Source organism: Monodelphis domestica, chromosome 7, assembly GCF_027887165.1.
Source record: "Monodelphis domestica isolate mMonDom1 chromosome 7, mMonDom1.pri, whole genome shotgun sequence".
NCBI classification, from domain to species: Eukaryota; Metazoa; Chordata; class Mammalia; order Didelphimorphia; family Didelphidae; genus Monodelphis; species Monodelphis domestica.
In genome coordinates, this window is record NC_077233.1 from 259,639,722 (window position 1) to 259,654,405 (window position 14,684).

At 38.5% G+C, this 14,684-nt stretch overlaps 1 protein-coding gene across 2 annotated transcripts in view; it reads right to left on the reverse strand.

The window, feature by feature from the left end:
* The window catches only part of TMOD1 (tropomodulin 1), a 123,687-nt gene that overhangs the window by 47,297 nt on the left and 61,706 nt on the right, over nucleotides 1-14,684 (reverse strand). For both annotated transcript variants that reach the window (XM_056806681.1, XM_056806682.1), the window contains exons 3-4: nucleotides 13,887-14,043; nucleotides 4,841-4,960 (exon numbers count right to left, since the gene is read on the reverse strand). In XM_056806681.1, the coding sequence (XP_056662659.1) occupies nucleotides 4,841-4,960; nucleotides 13,887-14,043 (277 nt within the window). The remainder of the gene's footprint in view (nucleotides 1-4,840; nucleotides 4,961-13,886; nucleotides 14,044-14,684) is intronic.

Sequence of the window (14,684 nt, forward strand, 5' to 3'; positions counted from 1 at the left end):
GATATTTACTAATTATGTGGCCCTGAGCAAATGACTTAACCTTGTTTGCCTCAGTTTCTTCATCTGTAAAATGAGCTGTAGAAGAAAATGGCAAGCCACACTTTAGCATCCTTGCCAAGAATGCCCCAAATGGGATCATGAAGTCAGACAAAACTGAACTGAACAGCAACAACCACACAGTTATGTGGCATAGTATCACTACGGCTGAGGAATAGAGGGCATAGATGATAGAGAAATAGATTTAGAGGCAGAAAAACATGTTCAAATCCTGCCTCAGTTTCATACCATCTCTGTGACCCTTGGCAAGTAACAACTTCCCTCAAATTCAGTATCTTAATCTATAAAATGGAAATAATAATGGTAATATCTACTACCTCCTAGGATTATTGTAAGGATCAAATGAGTAATATATGTAGAGTGCTTTGCACTCTGAGCATCATAGTGATCATTATTATTTTTATTCAGCAATTGCATGTGAAAAAGTGAGCTCTGATAAAATTAATGTTAAATTAAAAATTGAACAATAGAACAATATGAAATGGCCAGGACATATTTGACCTGTTGTAGTTATAATTTTCTGGATCTCCACATAACTACCTGCCACCCCATCCTTTTTTTTTTCTTTTCTCTATCCCTCTTGGTCCAGATGTGGGGCCTTAAGGTAAGTTAAAGAGAGATGGAGGAGGGGAAAAGGTAGAATGGCATGATAGAATAGGAATGGGAAGGGCCATAGATGTAAAAAGAAAATTTAAAGCTTTGGAAAGAAAAAGATCTATACCTGTGGTGAGGACATAAATGCCACATGGTAAGGAATGACTTGTCACATGTTCTCCAAGCTTGAACCCACGTTCCCTTTCCCACCCCCAGCTTCTGCATTTATTTATGGGAGAGTGTGCTCCAGTTTGGCAGAAGGGGTGGCTGATCATTCATATCAATAGATAACCAATAACTGGTGAAGTATACCTGTAGGGGCTTATGAACTAAAGTATTAGAAAAACAATTCCTCTAAGTCTCCTAGAACCCAAAGAAAGAAATCGTAGCCTCTTTCTGGGTACCCATTTTACCAATATGAATGAGAATTAATATGGTAGCCCCAAAGCATGTGCAGCAAACAAAAATAATTAAAACTAAAATAAAACAAATAATCCTAAATCACCAGAAGATGATTGTCATGAAGTATCTGGGAATCTAAAGGGGTTTAAATGCATTTTCTCACTCATAGTCAAAGAATATACTGAATTCTGAGAGTGGTAACTGAGGCAAAGAAAAAGATAGTTAAGATGGACAATAACGAAGGGTTTCTCTGAATATTTCTATTTGTAGGTCTGAATCTTAGGGGGGAAATGCTAAGCTAACCCTTGAGGATGTGAGCTTAAGGCTGGGTTGATAAATCCCTCCCTTTTTAAGGGAAAAAAAAATCATCTGTTGGTCAGGTGATATCAACAGTCTGTGAGTTCCTTTCTTCATTGTTGTATACTTCTGGGAGTCAATCAATCAATAAGCACCAACTGTGTGCCAGGCACTGTGCTAAGCATGGGGGATTCAAAAGAGGCAAAAAGATAGTCTCTGGTCTCAAGAAGCTCCCAGTCTAAGGAGGGAGACAATATGCAAACAAATATATATATAAAGCAACTGACATACAGCATGCATACAAATCAATTAACAGAGGGCAAGTAATAGAATTAACAAGGAGTTGGGAAGGCTTTTGCTGATCATTTCATTATTTTTCCATCTGCTCAAAGTCCAGTGAACTGAAGCTGCCATATGATTTTTTTAAGTGCTTATTGATTGATTGACTCCCAGAAGTATACAACAATGAAGAAAGGAACTCACAGACTGTTGATATCACCTGACCAACAGATGATATTGGTAGCTCTTCAGGGAAGTAGAAATTCTGAGGGCAAAGAAGTATTCTAGTAGGGACATAGAGAGTTTCAGTGGGAATGTTGTGGGAATGAGTTGTCTGGGCTACGTGTTCCCTATGTACATGTTATTGTTGAGTCAGTTCAGCCATGTTTTCCTTATAACCCCCCCCCCAAAAAAAAGCAATCAACAGAACTGTACCCAACAGGGTATAGTATGTTTCATATCCACAGTCCTTACTTAGTATAGAAAGCCATGCTTTCTTATCGGTTCTTAACAACAAAGATTCATGGCAGTTCTTCAGTTTGGCTACTTTTTACTGAAATTTCCAGGCTACATTTTGTATTCAGTGTACATGATTTGGTGATGCCTCCCTGAAAGAGGGAATAGTATATCATGATGTAATTACATCCCAGTGATTCCATATGGATGTAGGCAAAACAAGTAAATTGGTCAGAATGGGTGGGGCACTTATAACCTCATCAGTAATTTAGGTTAAGCAAAGTAGAAAAAAAAAACTAAGCAGAAGAGTATGAAGTGCATCTTGGGAGAAAAAAAAAAAGACATTGACATTTGGAACACACACACCCAAATACATATACATGCACATACATACACACATACATATATACGGTTGGAAAGAGGGTTCCTGACTGAATTATTATGGATATTATAATATCATCACTAAGGCACAACAAGTAAGTTACCCTGAGACTAACTTAGAAGCAGGAAACTTAAGGCTGGTCAAATAACTTTTAAGTACTTAATTACAATCCTCTATTGCATCTATTTTAAACTTATTTTTCCTTGGTAAATAGAATCCCTGGCCAAAAATAACAGCAAAAACATATTTGTGGCCTATGGTTTAAAAGAGATATAGAAAATTGAATCCCCAGGGTTTAAGGAAACTTTATTAGTAGTGGCTAGGAACAGGGAGGGGTTTGGCCATAGTAGTCATAGGGAACTTCAAGCTCAGGACTAATTGGATTATCTGATTCCTAAAGTAAAATAATATTCTCAAGGCACAAATTGAGGTCTGTGGTCTATTAGCCCTGAACAAACATGGAAATGCATTGAGTTTTATGGAGTTCCTTCACAAGAATTTTTTAATAGATTAGTTTGCTGCTAAACCTACTTTGCAATTTATTATCTATCTGAGTTGGGAGGGGAAGGAGACACTAAAAGAGATTTAAGTAAGCCCATGTCAGAGACAACCCTTCAACAATGGTCATCCCAGCTCTTAGCTTGGCTCTCCATACACTACATCTTGATGGTTCTCCACATGGCTATATGAAAGATACTTCCCAATATAAAGTATATTTAACATTCATAAATTGTTTTTTTGAGACATGATACAAATATTCCTGAGCTAAGAAATTTGTTTCATTTAATTTTAAACTTACAGAATTGTTAAAATGTAGCACAATTCATTTCCTGCAAACTGAAACCGCAACAAAATTAAAGATAGCAGGCGTGTTCAGTGGTGCTTCCTGCTAGTCAAGGGCATGGAATTGCATTCTAAGATATTGAGACTCTCTATTCGTAGTTAATGGTGTAACGTAGTGGACAGCAGTCTTGTTTTGCCATCAGAGTCTCTGTCTCTGAATTCTGGTTCTGCTACCTTCTGACTCATTTTTTTTCTTTGATCTGTTGGGAAGGATGATAGGATCACAGATTTCCTGGGTTATCACCAGTCAGAGGACTGGGGCTCATATCCTGCCTTTAGCACTTATTACTTGTATTATTTGAACAAATCACTTATGCTTTATGGGACTCAGTTTCCTCATCTTTAAAACCAGAAGACAGGACTAAATATCCTCTGACTGTATGCACCTATTACTTAGAGCTAGAAGGAATAAACAAGGAAATGCAACATGTGCAGTGTTCCTTCCACTATCCCATGGAATCTATGATCTCATCATCCTACCCAACAGCTCAAATAAAAATATTGAGTAAAATCTAAGAAGTTTGGCAGGTTGAACCAGAATCTTTTATTATGCAGTTGAAAGTTGTGTTTTGACCTAAAACTTTGAAGTAAATATGGATTTTGCACATAACAAGTGCCAGATAAATGTTTCTATGGTAATGACATAGTTAATCAATAAGCATTTATATATTTATGTTATATTCCATTTATATTCCAGGCACTGTGCTAAGTTCTGAGAATATTTTATTGTTCCATTATTTTTCAGTCATGTCCAGCTCTGTGATTCCATTTGGGGTTTTCTTGGCAAAAATGCTAGAGTGGTTTGTCATTTACTTCTCTGACAGATGAAGAAACTAAGACAAACAGGGTCAAGTGACTTGTCCAAGGTCATACTACTAAATATCTGAGGCTAGATTTGAACTCGGGAAGAATGAGGTTTCTTGGCTCCAAGTTCAGTGCTCTATCCATTGCACCATTTGGCTTCCCTCTAAGTGTTAGGGATACAGAGAGTTAAAAGACAGCACCAGACCTCAAGGAACTGTCAGTCTAATGGTAAAGACTTTAAAATATTTGTGAATCTAAAAAGATTACTTTTGCCTAAATAGCTTACTGTATCTGAATACCACTTTCTGCTGAGTAATTCTTTAAAAAGATGAAATAAATAGTGGATCTTTTTTCTTTTTTAAAAAAATCCTCACTTTCTGTCTTAATAACAATTCTAGGACAAAAGGGCAAAGACTTGGCAAGTGGGTTAAGTGATACGCCAAGAGTCCCAGAGCTAGGCAGTATCTAAAGCCAGATTTGAACCCAAGTACTCCTGATTCATGGCCTGGCCAATCATTAGCTGCCTTGGTTCTTTTTCTAAGTAGAACTTAATGGCCAAGCCAAATTCTACTCTAGTACAAATTCCTTAGCAAAATTCAAACTTCCTAATTTCCAGAATATAATCTAATTAAAAATAAAATGAAATCATTATTTGAAGCTTTTAACAAACTAGCAAATGTAAGTAGGTATAAGAATTTTTTAAAATGCTTCTGAGACTTTTCTTACCTGCGATGTCACACAGTTCTGCATCAGATGCGTTGGCCAAAGCCTCCTCTAATTCTGGTTCCAATGTCACACTTTCCAGTACAGGATCAATTGGCTTTTGCTTGGGGACCCAGACTTTCCCTGAAAAATGTCAATAATGATGTCAATTATAACTGAGTTGCCCAACCATCATTTAAAAATCACAGTGGGGCAAGGGGAAGACTCCGATTTACTTACTAGGAAAAAGTTTATTGATATAATGCATGTTTTGAACCTGAATATCACCCTAAAGTGTCTAGCGAGAGAAGAAGGAAGCTTAACATGTATCAACTTGGTGACTGGACAAAAACTGGACCTGATTCTAGAGGTCCTGAGCCTTTTGATAAAGAATCATATCAAGATTTAGTTACCACAAAGTATTAAGGACACAAATATTTGCCACAGTGAGTGGGCTGTGATTTGTCCATATTTCAATTTTTGTAGCTATCTTATGAGGACATTAACTGTGGAGAAGACAAACTAGCAGAACAAAAGTGGTAAAGTTGACTAAAAGAGGGAAAAATGACAAATATTGGATGGATCTTTTGGAAAATAAGCATATTAATGCAGTATTTGTAGAAGTTGTTCACTTGTTTCAGTCATGTCTGAGAGTCTTCATTGACCCCATTTGGAGTTTTCTTGGCAAAGATATTGGATGGAGAGTTTTACCATTTCCTCCTCCAGCTCATTTTACAGATGAGGAAACTAAGGCAAACTGGGTTAAATGACTTGCCCAGGGTCACATGGCTAGTGTCTGAGACTGGGTTTGAACTCACAAAGAAGAGTCTTCCTGATTTCAAGTCTGGCACTCTATCCACTGCAGAACCTACCTGCCCCATACTATTAGTGGAGTCATGGCTTACCGGTCCTTTTAGATAGCAATTTGGAACTATGGCCCTAAAACTTACAAAACTGTACATGGCTTTTGACTGTTGGACCTATATCCAAGGAGATCAGAGAAAGAGGAAAAGGACCAGTCTATACAAATTTATTTATGACCAGTCTTCTTGTAGTGCAAAGAACCATAAGCTAAGGAGGAGCCCATCAAGTGGAGAATGGATGAACACATTATGCTACAGAAATGGAATGGAACCCTAGTGTGCTACAAAAAATTATGAAAGGCACGATTTCAGAAAAACCTAGAAAGGATTGTATGAACTGATGCCAAGTGAAATGAGCAGAGCTAAAAGAACAATTTCTATAAATATAACACAGTAATTTAAAGACAACTTTGAAAAGCTTAAGAATTCTTAATAATGAAATGATCAATCATTTTCCAAGGAATGATGATGAAGCAGTCTATCCACTTCCTGTCAGAGAGGTGATGCTCTCAGGGTACAAATTGAGACATATATTTTTCAGACATGGTCAAACTTTGATTTTTTTTTTTTACTAAGCTTATTTGTTCCAAGGGTTTTGTTTTCCTTTTTTTTCTCCCACGAGAGGAAGGAAATAGAACAGAGAAAGAATCCATTTTTGTTTGTTGCAAAAAATAATTTTTTAAAGAAGAAAAATGTCCACAAGATCTCTATCTCTGGTTTAATTTCTTGGTGACCTCGTGAGGCCCTGTGGAATGCACCCACCTTCAAGAACTGCTGGGCCTAGACTAGAGTGTTTATATCCAAAACAGCTTCTTCTCCTAAGTCATGAAGTCTATTAGTAAGAACAATTTTAAGAAGTTTGAACAAGGCTGGAATGTGTTGGAGGGTGTGATTGTTTGTGAAAGGATGACTTTCACTGCATTTCTATTACAAAGTTTTTGGTTCTAGGACAGAGACAAAAAAAATTGCTCTTGAGTTTCCTAAAATCATTTTCTGCTTCAATTGTCTAGTCCAGGAGTCCACAAAGAAGGATCAGAGGCATGTCCCAGGGACTGTGTGAACAACCAGACTGAAGGTGACAGCATGGGTGGTGTCACAACCTCCCTAGAATAGTTATCATGGAGTTCGTCTCTAACACAATCACATCTGTCTTGCCCTTCAACATTCCTCCTCTTTGACCCCTTCCCTTATTTTGCAAGCTTTCAACCTCCCACTTCCAAGCCTGGCTCTATCATTTCAGAGCAACTATTATCTAAGAGATACCCAGACATCCAGAACAGTAACTATGATACCACTGGAAAATTCTTCCTGTTCCTTCCTCCCACCCCCACCCCCCACCCCCAGATTTTCACCTCTCCCTGCTGGATCACCTTGGTTTTCTGTGCTATAGCAGCAACCACTTAGAGCCCTAATTCCCTCATATTCATTTTGGTTGAGATATAATGAGTCACAGAGAATGAGTAAGCATGGATGAGTGCAGATTTCTTTATATTGTTGTTCAGTCATTTTTTATTCGTGTCTGACTCTTCATGACCCCATTTGGGGTTTTCTCAGCAAAGATACTGGAATGTATTGCCATTTCATTCTCCAGCTCATCTGACAGATGAGGAAACTGAAGCAAACAGGATTAAGTGACTTGCCTAGGGTCACAAAGTCACTGTGTGTGAGGCCAAATTTAATTTAGGAAGATGAGTTTTCCTGACATCAGGTCCAGTACTTTATCCACTGCACCCCTTAGCTGTCCCCCAAAGTCCACTCTTCTCCAAACTTCCCTGTTATTATTGATGACACTGCCATCTTTCCAGTCACCCAAGTTCACAATCACAAGGGTCATTTTCAATTCCTCACTTTCCTTAACCCCATATATCCAATTAGTTGACAAATCTTCTTGTTCCTACACCACAACATCTCTTGTGTGTTTCCTCTTGAATCAAATGAACTCCAGCTTGGTTCAAAACCACATTACCTCTCCACTGGATTACTGCAATAACCTCCCCAACATATGATCAAACATTCTGTACAAGGTACACCATTAAAAAAAAAAGATCGGAACCATTGATCTAGTAGAATGCCTTTGGGCACTTTAGTAGCTTCATAAGATGAGCTGATTGATTAGAGGGACTTGGATTCAGGATCCCACACCTCCATTTTTCCAGGGTCTAGATTTGAACAAGGTCAATTCTGTTGGTTGACTCTAAGAGAGTAAATATCTGAAAGGTAAGTTCCTTACAGTTCATCAGTTCCTGGTGGAGCTGGGGGTGGAGGAGAGGAGTTCAAGAACCACTGAAAAACTGTAGGAGCAAGGCATGATTCAGTGTTTAAACCGACCCAAATATATCTGGATGTCTGTCTTTTATTCACTATCTCCTGTGCTGATGCCTTTTGACCATGACAAAGATCACAAGTGCCACTTGATGTAAAGGAAGGACTGGATTTAGCTGTATGCAGTACTAGTCATGAAGTTCCTAGTGATCATTACACATTTGAAATCTCTCTTCTTCCTCTTCTTCTTCCTCTTCTTCTTCTTCTTCCTCTTCTTCTTCCTTTTCTTCTTCCTCTTCTTCTTCTTCATCATCATCATCTTCTTCTTCTTCTTCTTCTTCTTCTTCTTCTTCTTCTTCTTCTTCTTCTTCTTCTTCTTTTTCTTCTTCTCCTTCTTCTTCTCCTCCTCCTTCTCCTCCTCCTCCTCCTCTTCCTCTTCCTCCTCTTCCTCCTCTTCCTCCTCCTTCACCCTTCCCCACCTCCATTCTTTAAAAAGGTTCAGGGCTCCTCATGGTGTTTGTGAACAAGAACACTTAAGGATGTGTAATGCTAGAACCACCTCGCTGGCATAGAGAGACAAGGAACCAAACCAGATTTAGAACATCATTACATCATCTATGGTTATCTGGAGATTAGAGCTTTCATATTTGCCCTTCCTAAGTCATAGTTATTACAGGGAGCAAACAAGACATCATTTAGAATGATAAAATTTTATATAAAATTAAGATGCTGATCATTACAATATGACACATTCTATACAGTCCTTGGAATAAAATATTTACTTTCTCAACTGAGATTTTAGAGCCTTAAATCTTTCTGACCTTTTTTCTTCTTAATTCCTAACACTAAGCCTTCACTGTAGGCAGGCTAGTCTCCTCCCTGTCCCATAGCCATGCAAGGCTTAGTCCTTCCTCATGGTCTTCTTCATGCTGTTCCATCTGCCTGGAATGTCCCACCTCCCCTATCTACCTCTCATCATTTCATCTTCCACAAATTCATCTTTGACCACCCCAGCCCTTCAGAAACAAGTCAGCATGGAGAGTCATTGTCCCTCCCCCCAGACACAGGACACAAAATGAACATTAGCTCATAAAGTGTTCCTGCCTGTCCCCAAACCATAATCAGAGGCTGCCCTTCAATATCGTCATCTCTTGAGACAGAGTGAAGAAGGAAAGGCCGCCGGACAGCGTGTCTCAAATTTTCCCTTCCCTTCCTGAGTATAAGCATGCTGTCATGCAACAGATTTTCAGAGTTGCTGAAATTGAACTAATTGCCCTGAGTTAGTGAAACAAATCATTTCATAATTCTTGGAAGCAATGGATCTTTGCTTCCTTTAAATAATTTAGAAGATATATTCTAGGCACTGTCAGACCGACAAAAACCAGTTCTCCCTTGTAATATAAATGAGACCTGCAAAACAATCCAGGCTCTTTCAGCAGTTTCTAATCTCATAACACTCTATTTTTTTATGAATTACAGAACAAATCCAAAGTAATTCTGGGTTGTTTTTTTTTTTTTTAACACACAGAGGGACACACACATTGTTAGTACAATTTGGAATCAGTGTGACAGAAATGGGAGGGGCAAAAAAGCAGCTAGAAATCTGTGCCAGTAAACTCTCCAGCCTTTCTCCTTAATGGGACTGTAATCAGCTCTCATATTTAAGCCACAGGGAGCAATTGACATTGCTGGTATTAGATCCTTTGATCTTGAGACTGGCCCCATAATTCTGCTGGGTTGCAGAGTAAAGTGATTGTTTGGCAGCAAGACAAGAATTTGGGTAGGGCCTAACCTGCCTAGAAAGGCAAAGGGAGAGGAACAAACTGGGTATGCAAAAGGTCATAGATTTAAAGCTAGAAGAGACCTTAAAGGACATCGATTCTTTCTCCTTTGCTTTACCAATAAGGAAACAGAAGTTACATGACTTGCCCAGGTTATCTAAGCCCAGGTCCTCTGATTCCAAATCCAGAGCTTTTCCTATCAATTTTTTCTCTTTCTATTTTCTACCAAGAAACCTCTCCGCCAAAGAGAAGTCCTAGTGGGCAATTACTATTTATTATCATTATCATCATTGTTGCTATTATTATCAATATTGTTATATTGTTCATATCTTATGTATCTGTGCCTCATAGTGGGAGGAAGCAGCTGGAGATAAAATACCAATATCATCATCATTATCATCACCCTCATCATCTTTTTTGCCATTTACATGTGCTTCGATGTTTCTAAAATTAGGACATTGATGTGTTGCTGATGGAATTGTGAATTGATCCAACCATTCTGGAAGGCAATTTGGAACTATGCCCAAAGGGTGCTAAAAGACTGTCTGCCCTTTGATCCAGCCATAGCTCTGCTGGGTTTGTACCCCAAAGAGATAATAAGGAAAAAGACTTGTACAAGAATATTCATAGCTGCACTCTTTGTGGTGGCCAAAAATTGGAAAATGAGGGGCTGCCCTTCATTTGGAGAATGGCTGAACACATTGAAGTTTTTAAAGTACTTTTCATATATGATCTCAGTTTATCCTTCCAGAAAATCTGAGGCAAAGGCACTACAAGTATTATCCCTCTAGAAGAGAGAAATGAGGATACAATATTTTAGGTGACTTTCTCAGTGTAGCCCAGCTATTAAGTTTTGAAGGGAAATGCTGATTGATCTGCATCTCCCTGATTCCAAGCCCTCCATATTATCCACTACACTATGCTTGGGTCCAAATATACAGGAAATGAATTTATTAGAATCATAGTAGTATAAGAACACCAACATGAAGGACCAACAAGATGAACAGTCAATTTCCTATTGCCTCTGATCAGGTGGATAAACCCCTATAGCAAACAATCCAGACTGGGAATTTCCTTGCTGTCAGCTCAGTATGTGAGTCTTGTAAACATAAGAGGTCAAATGAGAACAGTCAGGGCTTTGGTATTTAATCTCTGAGATGAATCTGAGTCATACACTTTCCTCTTCTCCCTTTTATATCTGCCCTCTAAGTGTTCCCTGATCGATTTCTTCTCATGAGGTAATAAGAATACGGAGAGACAAATAAATTCTGTTTGGCCAACTACAAACAATTTTTAATAGGAGGAGGAGGAGGAAGGGATCAGAGTAGAAGTGATTTTGGCTTAGCTGTGGCTGAATTCTCTGCCCTCTTTCTCCTTCCTATTCTGAGAGTTCAAACAAGCAATTTTCTTCTTCCATTTAGGATTGTATTGATGGAGTCCCCTCACCTTTTCATTTCTCTCACTTTCCAGTTTTATTGGTACAATAGAAACTTGAATTCAAATCCTACCTCTGAGACTTACTGCCTATGTGACCACTTGTTTTGGCCTCTCTAAAGTGAAGAGATTGGACTAGTGGATCTCTGAGGTCCTTCCTAGATCTACGATCTCATGATAACCTCCCCCTTTTCTGTGACAATTTAAAATAAAACAAACTTGGCATTCTGACATCTACCACCTGGTTGTGAGCCCCAAACATTAGGGAACACTATCCTGCCTGCTGCTTTTTCTGCATTGTGACAAAAGTTGCCCGACCAGTATAAGACTGAACAACAAAAGCCAAAAACCAGGGAAGGAGAAATTGGGGCACTCAGGTGAGAACTATGCAAAAAAATCATACTAGGATGGACTTTTTGAGGTGATTAGGAAAAGAAAACTTAGTTGTAATATATGATGTCTGGAATGTACAAATATTCCCAACCATATATTTTAGTATTCATATAATTTACTAAATATTAACATCAGAATGTTTTTGTTAAAAAAACAACAACACTTTTTCATTATTTGCTTTATAGAACACAAAGAGAGGCAACTTAGCCTAGTAGACAGAAGGGTTTCCTTGAAGTAAGAATGACCCAGATCTAATTTGTGCCACATCCAAGGCAAGTCGCTTAACTTTTCAATGTTCTGGGGCAATCCTCTAAGATCAAAAATGGAAGATAAGTTGCTTATTTGTGTTGGTGGAATGATGCATACATTCAGAGATGCCCAGGAAGACTGAATCACTGGTTCAGGACTACCAGCTCCACTTTCTTGGACCCTCTTTCTCCCCTCAAAGACAAAATACACAAAAGGTGATTAGAACAGTGTTGTTCCTCTTGGGCCCACGTTAGTTTTCTTTTTCTTCCTTTACAGTTTTTATTTTTTTTAAATATTTTTCCATATTTACATGATTCCTTTTCTTTCCCTCCCCTCTTCCCTCCCCCCTCCCAGAGCCGACAAGCAATTCCACTGGGTTGTATAAATGTTATCCTTTGCTACCTATTTCCACATTATTCATTTGTACCATAGAGCAATCTTTTAAAGCTGAAAGTCCAAATCATATACCCATATAAACAAGTGATAAGTACTGTCACAAGTTTTTCTTTTGTGTTTCTACTCCCATAGTCCTTTCTCTCAATGAGGATAGCATTCTTTCTCCTAAGCCCCTCTGGACTATCCTGGCTTGTTGCATTGCTGCTAGTAGCAAAGTCCATTACATTGGACAGTTCCACAGTGTTTTCCTTTCAGTGCACACTGTTCTCCTGGTTCTGATCATTTCACTCTGCATCAGTTCTTGGAGGTCTTTCCAGATGGTGATGGAATGCCATTGTGCTGTAAGAAGTGATGAACTGGAGGATTTCTATATGAACTGGAAAGACCACATCAGTTTTCTAGAGAAGGTCCAACCTCAGTGGAATCTGAGATCCTATTAGAAGCCTTTCGCAAAAGATCTTTTCACTAATACAGGGATGACATATAGTAACACCATTTGTTGAATGACCTGTAATGTCATATACTCAACAAGAAAGAGGGAATATGGCAGAAAAGATGATGCACTTGAGCCTGGGTCCCTGTTCATCTACCAGTTAGCAGTCACAACCTTTCTGAGCTATGGCCTCCTCAACTGATGAAAGGGAGAAGCAATGCCTATTGTAAGGTCCCTAGGGTTTATTTTAGGGTCATTTAGGTGGCTCATTGAGAGCCAGGCCTAGAGACAGAAGGTCCTAGGTTCAAACCTGGCCTCAGACATTTCCTAGCTGTGTGATCCTGGGCAAGTCACTTAACTTCCAATGCCCAGTCCTTACCAATCTTTCTGGAACCAATACTCTACTTATTCAAAGACAGAGGGTAAAGCTTAAAAAAAAGAAAAGGCTTATTGTGAGAATCAAACAAGAGCCTCTATGTAAAATGAGTCATCATCTGTCAAGGACTACAAAAAATGTGAGCTGTTATCAACAAAGTCTGATGAGGATGTGTACAAGTAGGACAAATTTATCTTTTATGATATTAAAGCCCATAAACCAAAACTAATGTTGCCTCCTTGTTGTTATCTATCACATGCGTTAAATCAACAAAAAGCAACACAGTGTTGGAGTTGATTATATATCTAAAAAAAGACCTCAAAGGTCATCCAATGTAATCCCCTCATTTTACAGGTAAGGAAAGTGAGACCCAAAGAAATTAAGCAATTTGCCACAGGTCGGAGAGGCAATGGGGCAATGCAGGGCTTGAAATCAAGTCACTGAGTTCTCATTCCAGAGCCAGTGTTCTTTCACTGTACTTCAGAGAGGCTTGGATTAAAATCCTGCCTCTGATACTTACTAGCTATATGACCAAGAGCAAATCAAATACAAAACAAATAAATCTCTTTTAGTTTCAACTTCCTTATCTGTAAAACAGGGCCAATGATACCAGTAGTACTTACCTTGCATGGTTGTTGTGAGGATCTAATGAAATGGAGAATAAAAGCTGCTTTGCAGGTTGAAGCATCATATAAACATTACTTCCTAGCAGTATGTTGCTCTGTTAGATAGTAACATAGTCTATGCCTTTAGAACATCTTTTACAGCATAAAAATCATACCTCACTGAAAAAATGTCAAAGAGATGACATAACATGGATCTCAGAATTATCTTGTGAATTCAATTAGCAGGGCCATGGCCCACATGGAGAAATATTTGATACCTCTTTTTTCTCCTGTGTAGGGGACTAGATCTTCTCGGTCCTTAAATTCTTTAGCTTGTTTTTCCAAATGATCCAGAAGATCATCTCTTTTAAATGGGCCTGTAGGTGGTTTTGTGGTCTGATCCTTCTGTCTCAGTCCTGCAGGCAATAGTGCATTCTAAATTGGAGAAAAAGAGAAGGGATGGGGGAAGAAAGAAGAAGAAAGGGAGAGAAAAGGGGGGAAAAGAGAGAGAGAAAGGGAAAAAGAGGGAAAGGAGAAAGGAACAGAGAGAAGTAGAAGAGAGAAAGGATAGGGGAGGAAGGTAAAAGGAGGAGAGGGAAGAGAAGAGAGGGAAGGAATGGAAAGGAGAGAATGATTAACAGCTAAAAAGTTATATTTTTTAGGAAGCTCATCTTAACATAAATGATATAATCACTGGAAACTGGAATTTAGAAAAATACATCTGATGCCAAAGTCAGTCAGTGCCATCAAGAAATCAACAATATTTAATGATTTTGCCCAATGCACCGAGTCCTGTACTATGAACTAATGGGGGAGAGGAGTGATCAGGAACAGTATTTCAAAAGAAATGGCAGAAATGATGCTTATCCCAAAGAAATGTGCAGTTTCATTAAAGAAATAGAAATTATTAAATCTATTTACAAATTGACATATCAGCAAATACAGATTAATATAGTATATGCTAGGATGATGAATTATGAATTAGGGTTTGAAGAAGAAGATGTAAGAGAAACTGTTAGGGGGGAATAGGGAGAAGAAAATGGACAAAAACATGAGAAGGGATAAATCATGTGTTG